At 50.8% G+C, this 18,086-nt stretch overlaps 2 protein-coding genes across 2 annotated transcripts in view; one reads left to right on the top strand and one right to left on the bottom strand.

The window, feature by feature from the left end:
* Positions 1-230: 230 nt before the first annotated feature.
* On the top strand, positions 231-15,678 carry LOC307096656 (NACHT, LRR and PYD domains-containing protein 2-like; the record flags this gene model as incomplete). The annotated part of the gene is made up of 8 exons (XM_079800971.1): positions 231-1,824; positions 3,767-3,934; positions 5,699-5,863; positions 9,815-9,985; positions 11,189-11,359; positions 12,595-12,765; positions 14,235-14,405; positions 15,540-15,678. Coding segments are annotated over 8 exons (2,750 nt in total), but the record flags the coding sequence as incomplete, so codon positions are not given.
* Positions 15,679-17,097: 1,419 nt separating this feature from the next.
* LOC307096655 (platelet glycoprotein VI-like) overlaps positions 17,098-18,086 on the bottom strand; it is a gene marked incomplete at both ends in the record, with an annotated part of 5,383 nt that continues 4,394 nt past the window's right edge. Inside the window, 2 exon segments of the mRNA XM_079800970.1 lie at positions 17,098-17,342; positions 17,815-17,865. Coding sequence (XP_079657096.1) covers positions 17,098-17,342; positions 17,815-17,865 — 296 coding nt within the window.

Genomic DNA, 18,086 nt, shown 5'->3' with positions numbered 1-18,086 from the left:
TGTGTGTGTCTATGTGTGTGTCTGTATGTGTGTGTCTGTGTGTGTGTGTCTGTGTGTGTCTCTGTGGGGGGGGGGTGTCTGTGTGTGTCTGTGTGTGTGTCTGTGTGTGTGTCTGTGTCTGTGTGTGTGTCTGTGTGTGTGTTGTGCTTCTTTCCTACTTGACACAAAGCACTTTGTTCCAAGTGATTAACCAGCTAGACCCTGTCTCCCCCCATCTCCTATCCCTGAAGGTCAACAGGACACGTACAGCAATATATGGAAGACATCCGGGCCCATCTGGAAAAAAAGCCTTTGGCCGGAAGCCAATGAACACATCCCTACGTTCACGCAGAGATATGAGAGACTGGTCCCCTTCTGTAACCCCAACATGCTGGCCGGGCCCTTCCCGCACACGGTGGTGCTGCAGGGCGCGGCGGGCGTGGGGAAAACCACGCTGGCCAAGAAGTGGATGCTGGACTGGGCCCAGGACCACCTCCCCGAGACATTCCACTCCGCCTTCTACCTCAGCTGCAAGGGGCTGGGACGCCAGGGCGCCTGCACTTTCGCGGAGCTCCTGGCTAAGAGGTGCCCAGATGCGCAGGAGGCCGGCCCCCAGGTCCTCGCCCAGGGCCAGAAGATCCTGGTTGTCATCGACGGCTTCAACGAGCTCCGAGTCCCCTCGGGGTCCCTCATCCACGACATCTGCGGCGACTGGAAGGAGCCGAAGCCCGTGCCCGTCCTGCTGGGCAGTTTGCTGAAGAGGAAGCTGCTGCCCAAGGCCACGCTGCTGGTCACCACGCGCCCCGAGGCCCTGGGGGAGCTGCGGCCCCTGGTGGACCAGCCGCTGTTCATCGAGGTGGAGGGCTTCCTGGAGGCGGACCGCAGGGGCTACTTCCTGAGGCACTTTGAGCAGCAGGACCAGGCCCTGCGCGCCTTCCAGGCCATGAAGGGCAGCCCGGCGCTGTTCCCCATGGGCGCTGCGCCCGCCGTGTGCTGGGTCGTGTGCACGTGTCTGAAGGGGCAGCTGGAGAAGGGGGAGGACCCGGCCTCCACCTGCCGGACCCCCACCTCGCTGTTCCTGCGCTTCCTGTGCGGCCAGTGCCCGCCCGCAGCCCCCGGCCCCGGCCCCGCCCCGCGCCTCCCCACTGCGCTCCAGGCCGTGAGCCTCCTGGCCGCCCGGGGCGTCTGGGCGCAGACGTCCCTGTTCGATGGCCAAGACCTGGGGCGGCTGGGCGTCAGCGAGTCCGACCTGCGCCCGTTCCTGGACGGCAAGGTCCTGCAGGCGGACGCGGACTGCGAGGGCTGCTACGCCTTCCTGCACCTCAGCGTCCAGCAGTTCCTGGCCGCCCTGTTCTACCTGCTGGACGGCGCGGGGCCGGGGGACGCGGGCGGCTGCGCGCAGGACATCGGGGACGTGCGCGCCCTGCTCTCCAAGGAGGAGCGCCTGCGGAACCCCAGCCTGACCCGCGTGGGCCACTTCCTGTTCGGCCTCGCCAACAAGGAGCGGGCCCGGGAGCTGGAGGCCACGTTCGGCTGCCGCGTGTCCCTGGACGTGAGGCAGGAGCTGCTGCGAGGGACGCGCGCCAGGGACTGGCCCTTCTCCTCCAGGGCGGACACCAGGGAGCTGATGCGCTGCCTCTATGAGTCTCAGGAGGAGGCGCTGGTGAGGGAGGCCCTGGCGCCCATCACGGAGCTGGTCCTGCACCTGCAGAGTGAGAGGGACCTCGTGCAAGCGTCCTTCTGCCTCAGGCACAGCCAGGCCCTGCGCAGTCTCTCGCTGCAGGTGGAGAAGGGGATCTTCCTGGAGAATGAGGGGATCTGGGAGCCAGGCACGTGGGCGGAGCGGTAAGGACTCGCCTTTCCTCGTGTGTGTTTTTACCTTTAGCCTCATGCCAGGCTCCATTGGGGAGGACAGCCTCCTGCTTGGCGTGGCTTAGCGTCAGTATTTCCTCTTCTTTTTAATCCTCGCCTGAGGATATGTTTCCATTGATTTTTAGAGAGAGGGAGACAGAGAGAGAAACATCGATGGGAGAGAAACACGTGGATTGGTTGCCTCCGGCCCGGTCTGCAGGCCAAAGCTCTGTCCACAGAGCCAAACCGGCTAGGGCAGTATTTTCTTCTTGGTAGAATTTCTTCCTGCCAGCTCACCGTTCAAGACGGATACCACGATGTTCAAATTAGCAACGGGGGCCCTGACTGGTGTGGCTCAGTGGATAGAGCGTCAGCCTGTGGACTCAAGGGTCCCAGGTTCCATTCCGGTCAAGGGCATGTACCTTGGTTGTAGGCACATCCCCAGTAGGAGGTGTGCAGGAGGCAGCTGATGGGTGTTTCTCTGTTATCAATGTTTCTAGCTCTCTATCCCACTCCCTTTCTCTCTGGAAAAATTAATAAAATATATATCAAAAAAAAGAAATGTAGCAATGAAAAAAGTATCAAAGAACTGAAAAAAAAATCACCTACAAATTAGCAATGGGGGCTTTAGCTCAGGCGGGCCTAGCTCAGTGGTTGAGGGTTGACCTATGAGCCAGGAGGTCATGGTTGGATTCCCCATCAGGGCCCATGCTGGGGTTGCAGGCTCTGTCCCCAGGAGTGGGCGTGCAGGAGGCAGCCGATCCATGATTCTCTCTCATCACTGATGTGTGTCTCTCTCTCCCGGTTCCTCCCTCGATTTCTTGTGTCTTGGTTGGAATGGGGGCTGTGGAACGAGACCTTGTGTGGGGACCTTTCTTTAACTCAGCAGTGTTGTTGTTGTTGTTGTTGTTCACAGTATTACAGATGTCTCCCTTTTTCACACGCACAGACTTGCCCCACTCCACCCAGCCCCCACCCCACCCCAGGCCTTCCCCACACTGCATATGTGCATGTATGTTCTTTGGTTAACCTCTTCCTGTCCCCTCCACCCCCTCCCCTCAGAGATTTCTCAGTCTGTTCCATGCATCCATGTCTCTGAGCCTATTTTTTTAAATATATTTTATTGATTTTTTACAGAGAGGAAGAGAGAGGGATAGAGAGTTAGAAACATCAATGAGAGAGAAACATCGATCAGCTGCCTCCTGCACACCCCCCACTGGAGATGTGCCCGCAACCAAGGTACATGCCCTTGACCGGAATCGAACCCGGGACCCTTGAGTCCGCAGGCCGATGCTCTATCCACTGAGCCAAACCAGTTTCGGCGTCTCTGAGCCTATTTTATTCATCTGTTTATTTTGTTCATTAGATTCCACGTATAAGTGAGATCATATGGTACCTGTCTTTCTCTGACTGGCTTATTTCACTTGGCATAATCTCCAGGGTTTTGTGTGTGTGTGTGTGTTTTAATTCTCACCTGAGGATGTGTTTGGAAAAAGAGAGAGAGAGAGAGAGAGAGAGAGAGAGAGAGAGAGAGAGAGAGAGAATCATTGATATGAGAGAGACACATTGATTGGTTGCCTCCCTGACTTGGGCCAGGGATCACACCTGCAACCCAGGTACATGCCCTTGACCGGAATCCAACCTGGGACCCTTCAGTCTTGAGGCCGACGCTCCATCCACTGAGCCACACCGGCCAGGGCCATTCGTTGATTCTTTATGTGCCCCGCCCGGGGATCAAACCTGCAACGTTGGTGTACCTGGATAACGCTCTAACCAGCAGAGCTACCGGGCCAGGGCCGTCCTCCAGCTTTCAGAGTTGCACTTGTGCGTTAAGGTTGGTGCCCAGGGCAACCCTAAGGACCTCCAGGGTGATGGACAAATGTGGGTCCTCGCTCAGCAGTGCTGGAAAATCCCCTCCCTTGTCGCGTCGCTGTAGGTCCCGGAGTGACCAGCACCTGCTTCCCTTCTGGGTGGACCTTTGCGCCGTGCTCGGCTCCAAGGACCTGGTCTTCCTGGACGTCAGCCAGAGCTCCCTCAGTGCCTCGTCGGTCGGGATTCTTTGTGAAAAAATCGCCTCTGTGCCCTGCAGCCTCCAGAAAGTGGTGTAAGTAGAAGCGAACCCCGGGGTTACAAGCCCAAGGGCGTGTCGGAGCCTTATGGAGCCGTCTTTGAGTTCTGGTAACCCCGCTTCCAACCACAAGAAATGGAGAAAGTCCAGTCCTTAAATTTGTCTCCTGAATCATATAAAGAAATGTTTCCAGTTTTTTACTGTGGTGAAATGTGCATATCATAAAAAGAACCATCTTAACCATTGGGAATAGCACAGTTGGGTGGAATTCATTACGTTCCTGTTGTGCAACCATTGCCACCATTTATCTCCAAAACTCAAACTTTGTACTTACTGTTTTGATTGATTGACTGATTGATTTGAGAGAGAGAGAGAGAGAGAGAGAGAGAGAGAGAGACATTAATATGTTGTTCCACATATTGATGCATTCATTGGTGGATTCTTGTATGTGCCCTGACTGGGATCGAACCCGCCACTCTTTGGTGTATGGGACAACACTCCCACCACCTGAGCCCCCCAGCCAGGGCAATAAATTTAATAAAAAGAAAGAAAGCTATAGAACAGCTCTTGTCTGGAGCGACTGACTGCCCTTTGGCAAAAGCTTGAGATAACGAACATTGGAGCTGTCGCCCTGGCCAGGGTGGCTCTGCTGATTAGAGCATCATCTCGTGCACTGAAGGGTCATGGGTTCGATCCTCGGTCAGGGAGTATTTGGGAGGCAGCCTATCAATGTTTCTCTCTCTCTCTCTCTCTCTCTCTCTCTCTCTCTCTCTCTCCTCTCTCTCTCTCTTCCTCTCCTCTTCTCTCTCTTTCTCTCTCTCTCTTCCTCTCTCCCTTCCACTCTCCCTAGAATCAATGAAAAATACATATTCTAAAGGGAAGATTTTTTTTTTTTAAAAGCACCCTGGCTGATTTTGCTCAGTGATTAGAGCATCAACCCCTGCACCACAGGGTCACGGGTTCAATTTCTGGTCAAGGGCATGCACCTCAATTACAGGTTCCATCCCCAGCCCCAGTCGGGGCGGATGTGGGAGGCAACCAGTTGATATGTCTCTCTCTCTCTTCCTCACTCTCTCTTTCTCTCTCTCTCTCTCTCCCCCTCTTCCCTCCCTTCAACTCTCTCTAAAGATCAATGGAGGGGAAATATCCTCAGGTGAGGATTAAAAAAATAAATAAATTGAAGTGTCTAATCGTTTCTAAAATGTGATGTTAGTCAGGGGTACAGAGTTTCAGACATGCGAGATGAATAAGCTCTAGAAGACTAAAGAGATTTGATCTTAAGTGGTCTCACCACAAAACAAAGAAAGGAAGTGGTGACTGTGAGAGGTGACAGATATGCTAATTAGCTTGATGGTGGTGACGATCTCACCAGGTACATGTCTATCAAAGCATGAAGTCCATGTCCTGGCTGGTTTGGCTCAGTGGATAGAGCGTCGGCTGCGGATTGAAACGTCCCAGGTTCAATTCCAGTCAAGGGCACATGCCTGGGTTGCAGGCTTGATCCCCAGTAGGTGGGCTTGCAGGAGGCAGCCGATCAATGATTCTCTCTCATCATTTCTAGCTCTCTCTCCCTTTCCCTTCCTCTCTGAAATCAATTAAAATATATTTTTTAAAAAGCATTAAGTCCAACACATTACATCATAGGCCTTAAATATGTATAATTTTTATTTGTTGGCAATACCTCGGTAAAGGTGAAACTATGAGAAGAAATTTGTTTCTAACGTGTAAACATACGGCAGCCCTGTGTCCATGCGTGTGCAGGAGAGGTGCAAGAGCTCACCTTTGTTTTCTCTGCCCTAGCCTCCGAAATGTCTCCCCCGCCGATGCTTACCGGAACTTCTGCATCATTCTTGGTGGTTACGAGACTCTCACGCACCTGACCCTTGAAGGAAGTGACCAGAATAACATGCTTCCCATTCTGTGTGGGGTCTTGCTTCACCCAAAGTGTAATCTGCAATATCTCAGGTACATCTCGCCACCACAGAGACCCCACCACATATGAAGACAGCTCCCACGTGCCTATACAGCAATTCTGCATAAATTGTCGGGGGAGTGGGGGAATCTCTTATTCTGATTAGGAACAGTACTGTTCCCAGTAGAGGTGGGGTTGTTGGAGAACCACTGGAATAAGAATTTCTAGAGGCCCCCATCGGAGGACGAGATAGTGTAGAAAGCTTTATTATTATTGCCCTGGCCAGTCTGGATCAGTGAACAGAGTGTCGGCCTGTGGACCGAAGGGTCCCAGATTTGATTGCGATCAAGGACACGTACTTAGTTGCAGGCTTTTTCCGGCCCGAGCCCTGGTCAGGGCTCATGCAGGAGGCAACCAGTTGATGTGTTTCTCTCACATCAATGTGTATTTCCCTCTCTCTTCCACATTCACTAAAAATCAATGGAAAAATTTCTCTGGTGAGGATTAACAAGAAAAAAAAAAGAAAGCTTTATTATTATTTTTTTTAATCCTCACCCAAGGATATTTTTCCCATTGATTTTTAGAGAGGGAAAGGAAGGGAAAGGGAGGGGGGAGAGAGAGAGAGAAAAAAAAAAACATCGATGCGAGAGAGACACATTGATTGGTTGCCTCCCACACGTGCGCCGATAGGATTGGGGATTGAACCTGCCAACTGGGTACCTGCCCTTGAACAGGAATCGAACCCTCGGCTCTCTGGTGCACAGGCCAACGCTCTAACTACTGAGCCACGCCGGCCAGGGCATAGAAAGCTTCATTTCCATGGAATCACAAGTGTCTCTGTGACTTCAGTGGGGCTAGAATCAGTCAGTGATCAGAGCTTCCATTCCATGCTGGAGCAGTGTCGGTCCCGCGTCAGGCCGGCTTAGCCTGTGTTCCCAGCTGTAGTCTCCAGGTGCGTTGCATGTGGTCTCCCCAGGGCCACATGGCTACGGAGGAAACACAGGCAAATGCAAAGAAGCCGGGGCGAAAAAGCCCCACAAGCCAAGAGTCGAGAGCAACATGAGAGAGAACCCCCTTGTTTGGGGGATTATGTGTCCCTCAATTTTTATGGGTTTGTAGTGGCCATGCCTGTTCTGGCCAACCATCTCTGTCCCCAGGTTTGACTGACAGGCAAGTACCTTCTTATGTCACCCCAACTTCACTGGGCTTGTGTCTGCCTCCCCTTTTTTGGCCCCCTTCCCCCAGTGTTCTGGAGGGAATGGACCGGTGGTTCCCTGGGGAGTGTGAAATTGCAGCTCCCTGGTGAAGATGGCCAAATGGCCATGCTTATGCCTGGCTTTCCCCTTTGCTCCTTTCCTATCTATACAATAAAAACTGAAACGACCATTACGGTGGAATGACCGGAACAGCCAGTCGCTATGATGTGCACTGACCACCAGGGGCAGATGCTCCATGCAGGAGCTTACCCCTGGTGGTCAGTGTGCTCCCACAGGGGGAGCAGCTGCTGAGCCAGAAGCTGGGCTCATGGCTGGTGAGCACAGTGGTGGTGGCGGGAGCCTGCCCCGTATCCACAGCAGTGCTTAGGAGCAGCGAGCCGAACGGTAAAGAGCAAGTAGACAGGCGGTCATGTGCAAGGGATCCTAGACTATAAGAGGGTGCAGGCTGGGCTGAGGGACACCGCCCCCCCCCAGTGCACGAATTTCATGCACTGGGCTTCTAGTTATTAATAACTAGCTAATTACAACAGTATCAGAACCACTCAGAGTACACATCTCAGAATAGAAAGAGAGCTGGAGTTTAGTTTCCACTTGTGTTGATCACTGGACAACTCGGACAACTGTGCATAATAACTCTGAGTCCGAACAAACTCCCAGGTAACTTAGAGCTGTCATCCTCTGTCAGATAGCATTTGTTTGTGGCTCATGTCTCTCTACATCATGATTCAGAATAACAGCTACTGGCCTTTTTTCTTTTTCTTTTTCCTTTTTGTTTTAAATCCTCACCCAAGGATATTTTTTCCATTAACTTTTAGAGAGAGTGGAAGAGAGAGGGAAAGACAGAGAGGAATATCGATGTGAGAGAAACACATCGATTGGTTGTCTTCTGCATGAGCCCTGACCAGGGCCTGGGCCAGGGAGTGATGCTCTATCCACTGAGCCAAACCAGCTAGGGCTACTGGCCTTATTTTTGCACGAAAGGACCCTTCGGGAACACGGGGTGTTCCCTTTCCTGGTACCCCTCTGGTTTGAGAGACCTCCCCTTGGGAAGTTCTCTGTGTGGTCATCACTCATCATCGGGTTCCATTGGCCCTCACGTGACCACATTTGAGTAGTAACAGAAACACAGTTTAATGTAACCTCTTGGTCTCAAATTATGGCTCTTCCTTTACTGAAAGAGTCTTGGGCTATTGAACAGGTCTTCTCCCCATCGGTAGGATAGAATAACGCCCATCTCACAAGGACTTGAGGGTGGAATGAAACCACGCCCAAGCACATACACATTCAATAGTAGGTACTGTCATTGTTGATCATTCCAAGTGACCTTCCTTTCTCTTTCCCGCGAGGATTCACAGGAAAATACATTGTGTCGCTGCAAGATTTGGGTCCCTAATTTGTTTCTCGATGGATAAACAGATACCCAAAGTGGAAGGAGAAGATTCTATGTTTGGCTTATTTCATCAGAAGCAGTTAATGTTCTAGTTTGTGTTCCAAGTCCCTAGTTAACTTTGGTTCCTCTATTGCAGTTGAGACTCTGAAGAGAGGAATGTGTTTTCACTGAATTTTCATGAATGTAAGCTATGTGACATCCACTCCGCTTGGCATTTCATGCAAATTATCATGTGAGGGTATGACTTATTCCCAATTTAAAGATGGGAATGAGGTTTCATAAATTTAAGTAACTTGACCACATTTTCATGCATAGTAAATGGAAGAACCAGGATATCCTCACCCACGGATATGTTTTTATTGATTTTGAGAGAGAGAACGAGAGATAGAGGTGAGAGAGAAACATTGATGGGTTGCCTCCTGTATACACCCTGACAGGATCAAACCCACAACATTTTCTGTGTATGGGATAACGTTTCAACCAACTGAGGCACCTGGCCAGGGCAAGAACCAAATTTTTTTAGAAACCTGCCCCCAAAGGCCATGAGATACACATCCAGTGAAATTCCATTGCACCATAATAAGAACATTCATTTCCGCACTAACCGGTTTGGCTCAGTAGACAGAGTGTCGGCCTGCGGACTGAAGGGTCCCAGGTTCGATTCTGATCAAGGGCATGTACCTTGGTTGTGGGCACATCCCTAGTAGGGAGTGTGCAAGAGGCAGCTGATCGATGTTTATCTCTCATTGATGTTTCTAACTCTCTATACCTCTTCCTCTCTGTAAAAAAAATCAATAAAATATATTTGTTTTATAAAAAGAATATTCATTTCCAGGAATTGAATGTGGGTGCCATTTTTTTAATTTTTTATTGATTTTTTTTTTTTTTAGAGAGAAAGGAAGGGGAAGAGGAAGAGAAACATTGATTTGTTGTTCCACTTATTTATGCACTCATCGGTTGATTTCCCTGACCGGGGAATCAAACACTCAACCTTGGCAATATCGGGACAACGCTCTAACCAACTGAGCCACCCAGCCAGGGCTACCTGGGAACTTCTCAAAATCCAAATTCTTGGGTCCCACCAAGATCTTCTCAGTCAGGTTCTGGGTATATGACCCAAGAATTTGCTTTACCTCATCTTCCGGGTGATGATTGCAGGACACCTGAAAACACAGATCCCTGGGCCCTACACCCAGCGTTTCTGGAGTTTTCCACTTCCAGCCGGTTGCCGAACGGTGGTGATGCAGGTGGTCCTGGGACCACACGGTGACAGCCACGACTCCAGACCGTGTGGTCCAGGGTGTCACATCACGGAGTGGAGTGAGGAATGAAGGGGGGGGGGGGCCACAGTCCAGGGTTTGTTTCTCCAGGGTGACATCCTCCCATGTCTCCTGCAGGTTGGTGTCTTGTTCTGCCACCGCCCAGCAGTGGGCTGATCTTGCCACCTCCCTCGAGACGAACCATTCCCTCACGTGCTTGAACCTCACGGCCAATGAGTTCCAGGACGAGAGCGCCAAGCTGCTGTACATGACTTTGAGACACCCCAAGTGCATCCTACAGAGGCTGTCGTGAGTGTCTCCTCTTTTCCCACGGGGCATCTTCATTTTTTTTTAGATCTGAGACCACATAGAGAAGAGCGACGGTAACACCCATATTTGCTGGGCAACCTACTGAGGTAGACACTTGGTTCCCATTTTGGGTCTCATGCATCTCACTCTTCTCTCTCACTCCTGTCTCTTCGTGACTGTGATCACGTATGTGATCGGCAAGAGAGGGTAGGGGATGAACAAGAGCCAGGGTTCTTGTCCCAGCATTACAAAGGGTTCAGCAATCTGGAGAAAGGAGCTGATGCGTAGATTCAATAAGGAGTCCAAGGACGAGATAGTTTTAAAAGGCATTGGGGCCCTGACCGGTTTGGCTCAGTGGATAGAGCATCAGCCTGCGGACTCAAGGGTCCCAGGTTCGATTCCGGTCAAGGGCATGTACCTTGGTGTGTGCACATCCCCAGTAGGGGGTGTGCAGGAGGCAGCTGATTGATGTTTCTCTCTCATCAATGTTTCTAACTCTCTCACCCTCTCCCTTCCTCTCTGTAAAAAATCAATAAAATATATTTAAAAAAATAAAAGGCTTTGGGGGTCAGTGGAGCTTCAGCTAAAGAAGCTAAAAGACTCCCTCCTTGACTCAGGACCCTGCTTTTATGAACAAATTTGTCCTAAGGCAAGGTGGAGACATACACTTTAAAAGGTAAGGTTTCAGCCCTGACTGGTTTGACTCAGTAGATGGAGCGTCGGCCTGCGGACTGAAGGGTCCCATGTTTGGTTCCAGTCAAGGGCATGTACCTTGGTTGCGGGTACATCCCTGGTAGGAGGTGTACAGGAGGCAGCAGATCGATGTTTCTCTCTCATTGATGTTTCTAACTCTCTGTCCCTCTCCCTTCCTCTCTGTAAAAAAATCAATAAAATATATTTTTTTTAATTAAAATAAAAGGTAAGGTTTCAAAGGGTAGGGTTTACAGAAGCATTGTCAGACTGGGGAATAGCCTACAGCTGTTCAGGTGTTTGGCCAACAGGAGGCAATAACATGCAGATTAAAATGCCCTGAGCTGTCTGGCAGCAAGCAATAATATTCAGGTTTGGGGGAGATGCTTTTTAGCCGTCCCAGATGACTCAGCCCTGCTGACAACAAGGAGAGCTCTCAGCCGAGAAGGTTGGGCTTCGGGATCGTTCTCACCATCTGACCGTGGGTGTGTGTGGTGCTTCCCCCTACCACAGGCTGGAAAACTGTCACCTTACAGCCGCCTATTGCAAGGAGCTCGCCTCCACTTTGATGGTCAACCAGAGGCTGACACACCTGTGCTTGGCCAAGAACGACCTTGGGGACCACGGGGTGAGACTTCTGTGCGAGGGCTTGAGCTACACGGAATGTCAGCTACAGACCCTGGTGTAAGTCCCCGCTGGCTGTGTGTGTGTGTGTGTGTGTGTGTGTGTGTGTGTGTGCATGCGTGTCTCTGTGTGTCTGTGTGTTGTGTGTCTCTGTGTCTGTGTGTGTGTGTGTGTGCCCTCCATGCCTAAGATACCACTTTCCTAGTAACTGGATTTAGGGAATACAGTTGGCCACTTCCCCTAGTACCATGGTCAGCAAACTGGCTCGCGAGCCACATGCGGCTCTTTGGCCCCTTGAGTGTGGCTCTTCCACAAAATCCCACGGCCTGGGCAAGTCTATTTTGAAGAAGTGGCGTTAGAAATTTAAGTGTAAAAAATTTGGCTCTCCAAAGAAATTTCAATCGTTGTGCTGTTGATATTTGGCTCTGTTGACTCATGAGTTTGCCGACCACTGCCCTAGTAGAAGGTGGCAGGCCACGGTAGAATTGGAATTCTTTGCTCCGTGGCTACAGTAGAAGTCATACAGGCCAGCTGTCCTGATTTCCAGGGCGTCTGTAACAAATGACCCCAAACTAAGTAGCTTAAAGCAACATAAATCAAAAGAACAAAATAAACTCAGAGTGGAGACAGATACCTGGATACAGAGAACAGTTGGACAGCTGTCAGAGGGGAGGGGGCTGGGTGCTGAATGAGAAGGGCGAAGGGATTGAGCAAAGAAGAAAAAAAAGACTCATGGACACAGACAACAGTTTGGTGAGAGCTAGAGGGGAGGTGGGGGAAGTAGAAGAGGGTAAAGGGGGGATAAGTGGTGATGGAAGGAGACTCAACTTGCGGGGGTGAACACACAATACAATGTACAGATGATGTGTTGTAGAATTGATGTCCAGCCCTAGCTGGTTTGGCTCAGTGGATAGAGTGTTGGCCTGCGGACTGAAGGGTCCCAGGTTTGATTCCGGTCAAGGGCACATGCCCAGGTGTGGGCTCCATCCCCAGTAGGGTGTGTGCAGGAGGCAGCCGATCCATGATTTTCTCTCATCATTGATGTTTCTCTCTCTCTCTCTCTCTCTCTCTCTCTCTCTCCCTCTCCCTCTCTCTTCCTCTCTGAAATCAATAAAAATATTTTTAAAATAAGTATTTTTTTTTATTGGTTGCCTCCTGCACATGCCCCAACCTGGGCCAGGGATTGAATCTGCAGCCATGGCTTGAGCTTGTCGATCATGGTTTGGTTGCATCACACCCATGAGAACTAACAGTTTTGTGTTGTTTTTTCCTTCCTTCCTGCGCTTGATCTCCAGGCTGTTCCACTGCAGCATAACCAGCGACGGCTGCATCACCCTCTCCGCGCTTCTCCAAGAAAGCTCCAGGCTCACGCACTTGGACCTGGGGCTGAACCACATCGGAATCACCGGGGTGAAGTTTCTGTGTGAGGCTCTGAAGAAACCCCTGTGTCACCTCAGACGTCTCTGGTCAGTTCATGGTTTTTGTACTTGAATCTGCATCTGAAATGAAATATCCGTGTGGCAATCTCCCTCCCCTCCCATCCCCTGCTCTATTGATGACAATATTGAGATATGTAGGCATGTTATTGTGCCATGTGCTCATAATAAAAAGCACATGGAGGATGGTAAAGGCTGGGGTGGGGGCAGGGGAGCTAGAAGCGGTCAATGGGGGGAAAAGGGAGGGCTTATGTAATACTTTCAACAACAAGGATATTTTTTTAAATATATTCTATTGCTTTTTTACTGAGAGGAAGGGAGAGGGAGAGTTAGAAATACTGATGAGAGAGAAACATCGATCAGCTGCCTCCTGCACACCTCCTACTGGGGATGTGCCCACAACCAAGGTACATGCCCTTGATTGGAATCGAACCTGGAACCTTTCAGGCCGACGCTCTATCCACTGAGTCAAACCGGTTAGGGCAAGGATATTTTTTAATCAATTATGTATTTTAAAAGGCCTCTAGAATAGCCTTGGCTGGGTAGCTCAGTTGGTTAGAGCATCATCTTCCGTATGCCAATGTTGTAGTTTCAATCAAGAATCAACGCATGAATGCATGAATAAGTAGAACAACAAATCTCTCAGTCTCTCTCTCTCTCTCTCTCTCCCTCTCCCTCTCTCTCCCTCCCCCCTTTCTCCCTCTGGAATCAATAAGTTCAAGTTTCAAATAGAATCCTTGTTGAAATCATGCTACCCCCCCTTCCAGATATCTAGATCTGTTCTCTACCCCCACACACACACACATACTGGTAACATGTGGGTTATGGTAGAGTTTTCAAATCAGTCTGAATCCTGCCTTCTTTGTCCCCTACAGTTTTCCAACCAACCATAAGACTGCCTTCGAAGGTGTAACTTTCCTCACCCTTCTGATCAACACCCTCCGTGCTTCCCCATCTCCTTCCGAGTAAAATCCTAAGTTTACCAAGACCTCAGGGCCTTCTTCGAGCTGGCTCCCTCTTATCTGGGACACCCCCTGCAGTCCTCCCTGGCTTATCTGTGACATCACCTACAGCCCTTCCTGGCTCACTCAACACGACTGCCTTGATGTTGCTTTACATGCTAACAAGCAGATGCAACCTCAGGACCTTTGCACAAGCTATTGCTCTGCCTGGAGGGCTTCTCCTCCAGCTCTCCATATGGCTCATTCTCTTTAACCCTTCAGGTCTTCCTCAGCCATGGCAGTGAGCACCCCCAGCTTCTCCCTTCACCCCTTATGCTTCATAACCCTCTTTTATGTTGGACTTGTAGTATATGGCACACTAGATTCATTGCTCTGTTCCCTATTGCCAAACTCGGAGGGAGGAGACTCGTGTGGGTCACTGTTGGATCCCCAGCACCCAACAGTGTGCCTGGCATATGGGACAGTATCAATAAGCACTGGTTGAATGAATGAGTGAATGAATGAATGAATGAATGGATTTTTGTGTTTCGCCTACAGGTTATGGGGGTGTGCCATTACCCCATTTAGTTGTATAGACCTCTCGTCGGCCCTTAGCAGCAACCAGCACCTCGTCAGTCTGGACCTGGGCCAGAATTCCTTGGAGTACAGCGGGATAAAGATGCTGGGTGATGTCCTGAAACTTCAGAGTTGCCCTCTGCAGAAACTCAGGTATGACCCTCCTATGACCCAGTGTTTGCGCCATGATTGTAGATTTTAGGGGAGCAGCGATGACAGGATTCCTTGTAGGCACGTATGTCACTAACGTTCAGTTTTAATCCATTGATGTTCGGTCACCAGATAATTTGTCTGTCGATTCCTTCTCTTGATTAGACCCATAAACCAGGAAGTCACGGTTCGATTCCCGGTCAGGGGCTATAACCGGGGTTTCGGGCTCGATAGTTACCATAGTTACCAAGGGGTGAATCTTAGAAATGGGGCCGCTGTCAATCATAAAAGGTTAAATAAAGCATGATTAGCCCTGGATGGTGTTTCTCAGTGGTTATAGCATCACTGAAGGGTCTCAGGTTTGATTCCCAGTTAAGGGCATGTGCCTGGGTTGCAGGTTCGATCCCTGGCCCAGGTCTGGGTGTGTGTGGGAGGCAACCAATCAATGTGTCTCTCTCATATTGATGTTTCTCTCTCTCTCTCTCTCTCTCTCTCCTACTCCCTCCCTCCCTCTCTCGATAAAAAAATCAATGGAAAAAATACCCTCAGGTAAGGATTAATAAAATTTATAAAATTTTAAAAAGCATGGTCATTAGATAGCATCATGTAGCCAAAGGGGGATAAAAAGCTGGTCTGGCTGACTTGGCTTGAGTCTGTCTGTCTCATCCTGGGTCCATCTACGTAGCAGAAGTTGGCAGAGTGAGGTATGGATCCACCTACACAGCAGAAGTTGACAGAGTGAGGTATGGATCCACCTACACAGCAGAAGTTGACAGAGTGAGGTATGGATCCACCCACGTAGCAGAAGTTGGCAGTGAGGTATGGAGCGGGCAGGTGTTAGAGCCATGTCACAGGCACATGCGTCAATTCCATCTCCCACACCAAGGAGGACGTGAAAATCACCCAAGAACCTCCGAGCACCCAAAGCTCGCCAGTGGCTTTATGCCATCAGGAGGGTCGCCTGATAACCATATGTTTTCCCTATCAAGTCGATATGGAACTCTACTTGGCAGCATAAAGGCGGTCCCTTCACTGAAAATCCCTAACGCATGAGACGTGCGGGCGCTTGGGGGGTCTGGAATGAGTCTCCTTGAAGCCACAAGGAACCTTCGATTTCCCCCCCCACCACGCCCCCAGGTTGAAGATGGATCATTCTGACGCCCAAATCCAGAAGCTGCTGGAAGAAATCAAAGAGGGAAACCCAAAGCTGACCATTGAGAGGGACAACGAGGAGCCCAAAAATAACAGGCCTTCTTCTGCGGACTTCATTTTCTGAATCTCCCCCGCCCTCGAGTCATTCCTTGTCCCGTTGACCCCACGGATCTTTGAGGTGAGGGTGAGCTTACCGTGAGCCCGCTCAGCGACAGGAGTTGCTGGACCCGATGGGCTCTGAGCCGTGGTTGCACTCTCCCCCTTACACAAAACACGCCCGTGTCACTTAATCCTGTTACGATGAGCTGCCCCTATCACGAGTTTATCAAGAGAAATAAAGGTGAAAGCACTTGTGGAGGAGGTTGTATTCATTGACAGAGTCAGACCAGACGCAGAGGTCCACCCAGGAGCCACCTGAGAGAAGGCTGAAGAAAGAGGGAGCCCGGCCAGTGGCTTAGTGGATTGAGCATCCTCCCGTGCACCAAGAGGTCACTGGTTCGAATCCCGGTCAGGGCACATGCCCGGGTGGGTGGTGGGCTCCATCCCCAGTAGAGGGGTGTGCAGGGGGTAGCCAATCGATGTTTCTCTCTAATCAGTGTTTCCATCCTCCTCTCCATTTCTCTATCTAAAAATCAATGAAAACATTTGGAAAAAAAGGGGGGAAAGTATGATGTTGCGGTGAGGAAGTTGTAAGAGCCTCAATGTGCAAGACATCAGTGACTAGCCCTAGCCGGTTTGGCTCAGTGGATAGAGCATTGGCCAGCAGATGAGGGGTTGCTGGTTTGATTCTTTTCCGTCCCAAGCAGAGGGAGTTCTCTTTTTTTTTTTTAACTTTATTGTTGAGAGTCTTACAGGTGTCCTCCATTCCCCCCCCCATTGCTCCTCTTCACCCAGTTCCCACCCAGCCTTTCATTACCCTATTGTCTGTCTATGAGCAATGCATATATGCATACTAGAGGCCCGTTGCATGAAGAGATTCATGCAATAGGCCTTCCTTCCCTTGGCTTCCAGCACCGGTTTTCCTCCGGCACCCGGGACCCAGGCCTTCGCTCTGGCCGGAGTCCGCCTTCTTGGTCTTCGCTGCAGACTCCGGAGTCTGCAGTCTTCGTCTTCACTGCAGCCAGAGTGCCGCTCCTGTAGATCCCTTCGCCGCCCCACCCCCCGCCCTCCCTCTCATAGCAGGCGTCCTGCCCCACCCAGCCACTCCATGCCTGGAGCAGCTGGGCGGCCACCATCTTTGTCCTTCTAATTTGCATATTCCCTCCTGATTGGCTGGTGGGCGTAGCAGAGTGATTGTCAATTTGCATGTTTCTCTTTTATTAGTGTAGATAAGTTCTTTGGTTAATCAACAGAAAGCCAAGTGCACTTGACCTTAAAGGCTGAGAAGCAATCAGAAAGCCAAATAGACACTGACTCAACAGCTCCTTGACGGAGCACCAAGAAGACACACACACATATACATACACACACACACACACACACACACACACACACACACCAAGTCCCCTCCCTGCTCTCATGACCTCTTTGATACAACCATGTCTTAAGGTTCTGATGGTGGCAAACCCTGGGGATGGCCAGCTGGTCGACCCCCGTCCTGACCACTCTGTGACTTCGGGGCCTGTGGGAGGGGCGGGAGCGGCCTGTGGACAGCCGGGACCCAGCGCAGCGGGAATTTCTTCCGGCTGTGCCAGTCTTCTACCAGGATGCCCGCCAGGAGTATGAGAATCGCAGCCCCGAGGCATATCCGGACCAGGTTCCCCCTGGTGTAGTCCTGATGGGCGAGGCCTGGGGAATGAAGAGAATCGGGCGCCCCATCGTGGACTTCTCATAATGGTACTCCCTCACCTGAGGTCCTGTTATTCTCTGCTCACTGGGATGCCAACCTCTGTCCTGGAGGGCCCCTCCCCCTCCCCCAGGGTCAGATAAGCCCAGTTCCCTGAATATAACCTCTTCCATCATCAGGCCTCGGATGCAACCCGCCCCCTACACAGACACTCCCTAATTGTTTGGCTGATTGTGGGAGAAAAGGCTACTCTAAGGGGTGGAGGTGGAATGGATCTTACTCTGATCCTCTAGACGACCTCAACCTTCCCCAGTCTGAGCTCCATATACTATGCCTTCCCCTCCCCTTCACATGGGGTGTATCGGGCCCCAAGATCCCAGAACTATCACTTCCATATAGGGAAAGCAGTGAGCTTTAGATAAAGACACAGGGGTGGGGAGAAGGAAGGTCCAGGGAGGAGGACGCCTTACTCACCCGTTGTAGAGTCTGGCCCCCCTGAGAAGATGGTGGTATCCCTAGAAGGCTCTGGGATAAAAAAGAACGAACTGTTGAATATCAGAGGGAAGGTGGGAGTGGGTGGTGGACAGGAAGAGATTAGCCAAAGAACTTGGATGCATAACCCATGGACACAGGTAGTGGGGTGGTGAGAGCCTGGGGCGGAGTCGGGGGTGGGCTGGAGGGGGTAGATGGGGGAAGGGAGCATATGTAATACTTTCAACAATAAAGACTTTAAAAAATCAGAAAAA

This window comes from Cnephaeus nilssonii, assembly GCF_951640355.1.
Source record: "Cnephaeus nilssonii genome assembly, contig: SCAFFOLD_192, whole genome shotgun sequence".
Classification (NCBI taxonomy): domain Eukaryota; kingdom Metazoa; phylum Chordata; class Mammalia; order Chiroptera; family Vespertilionidae; genus Cnephaeus; species Cnephaeus nilssonii.
Note: the sequence above shows the minus strand (reverse complement) of the source record. Positions and strands in the feature narration are given on the sequence as shown.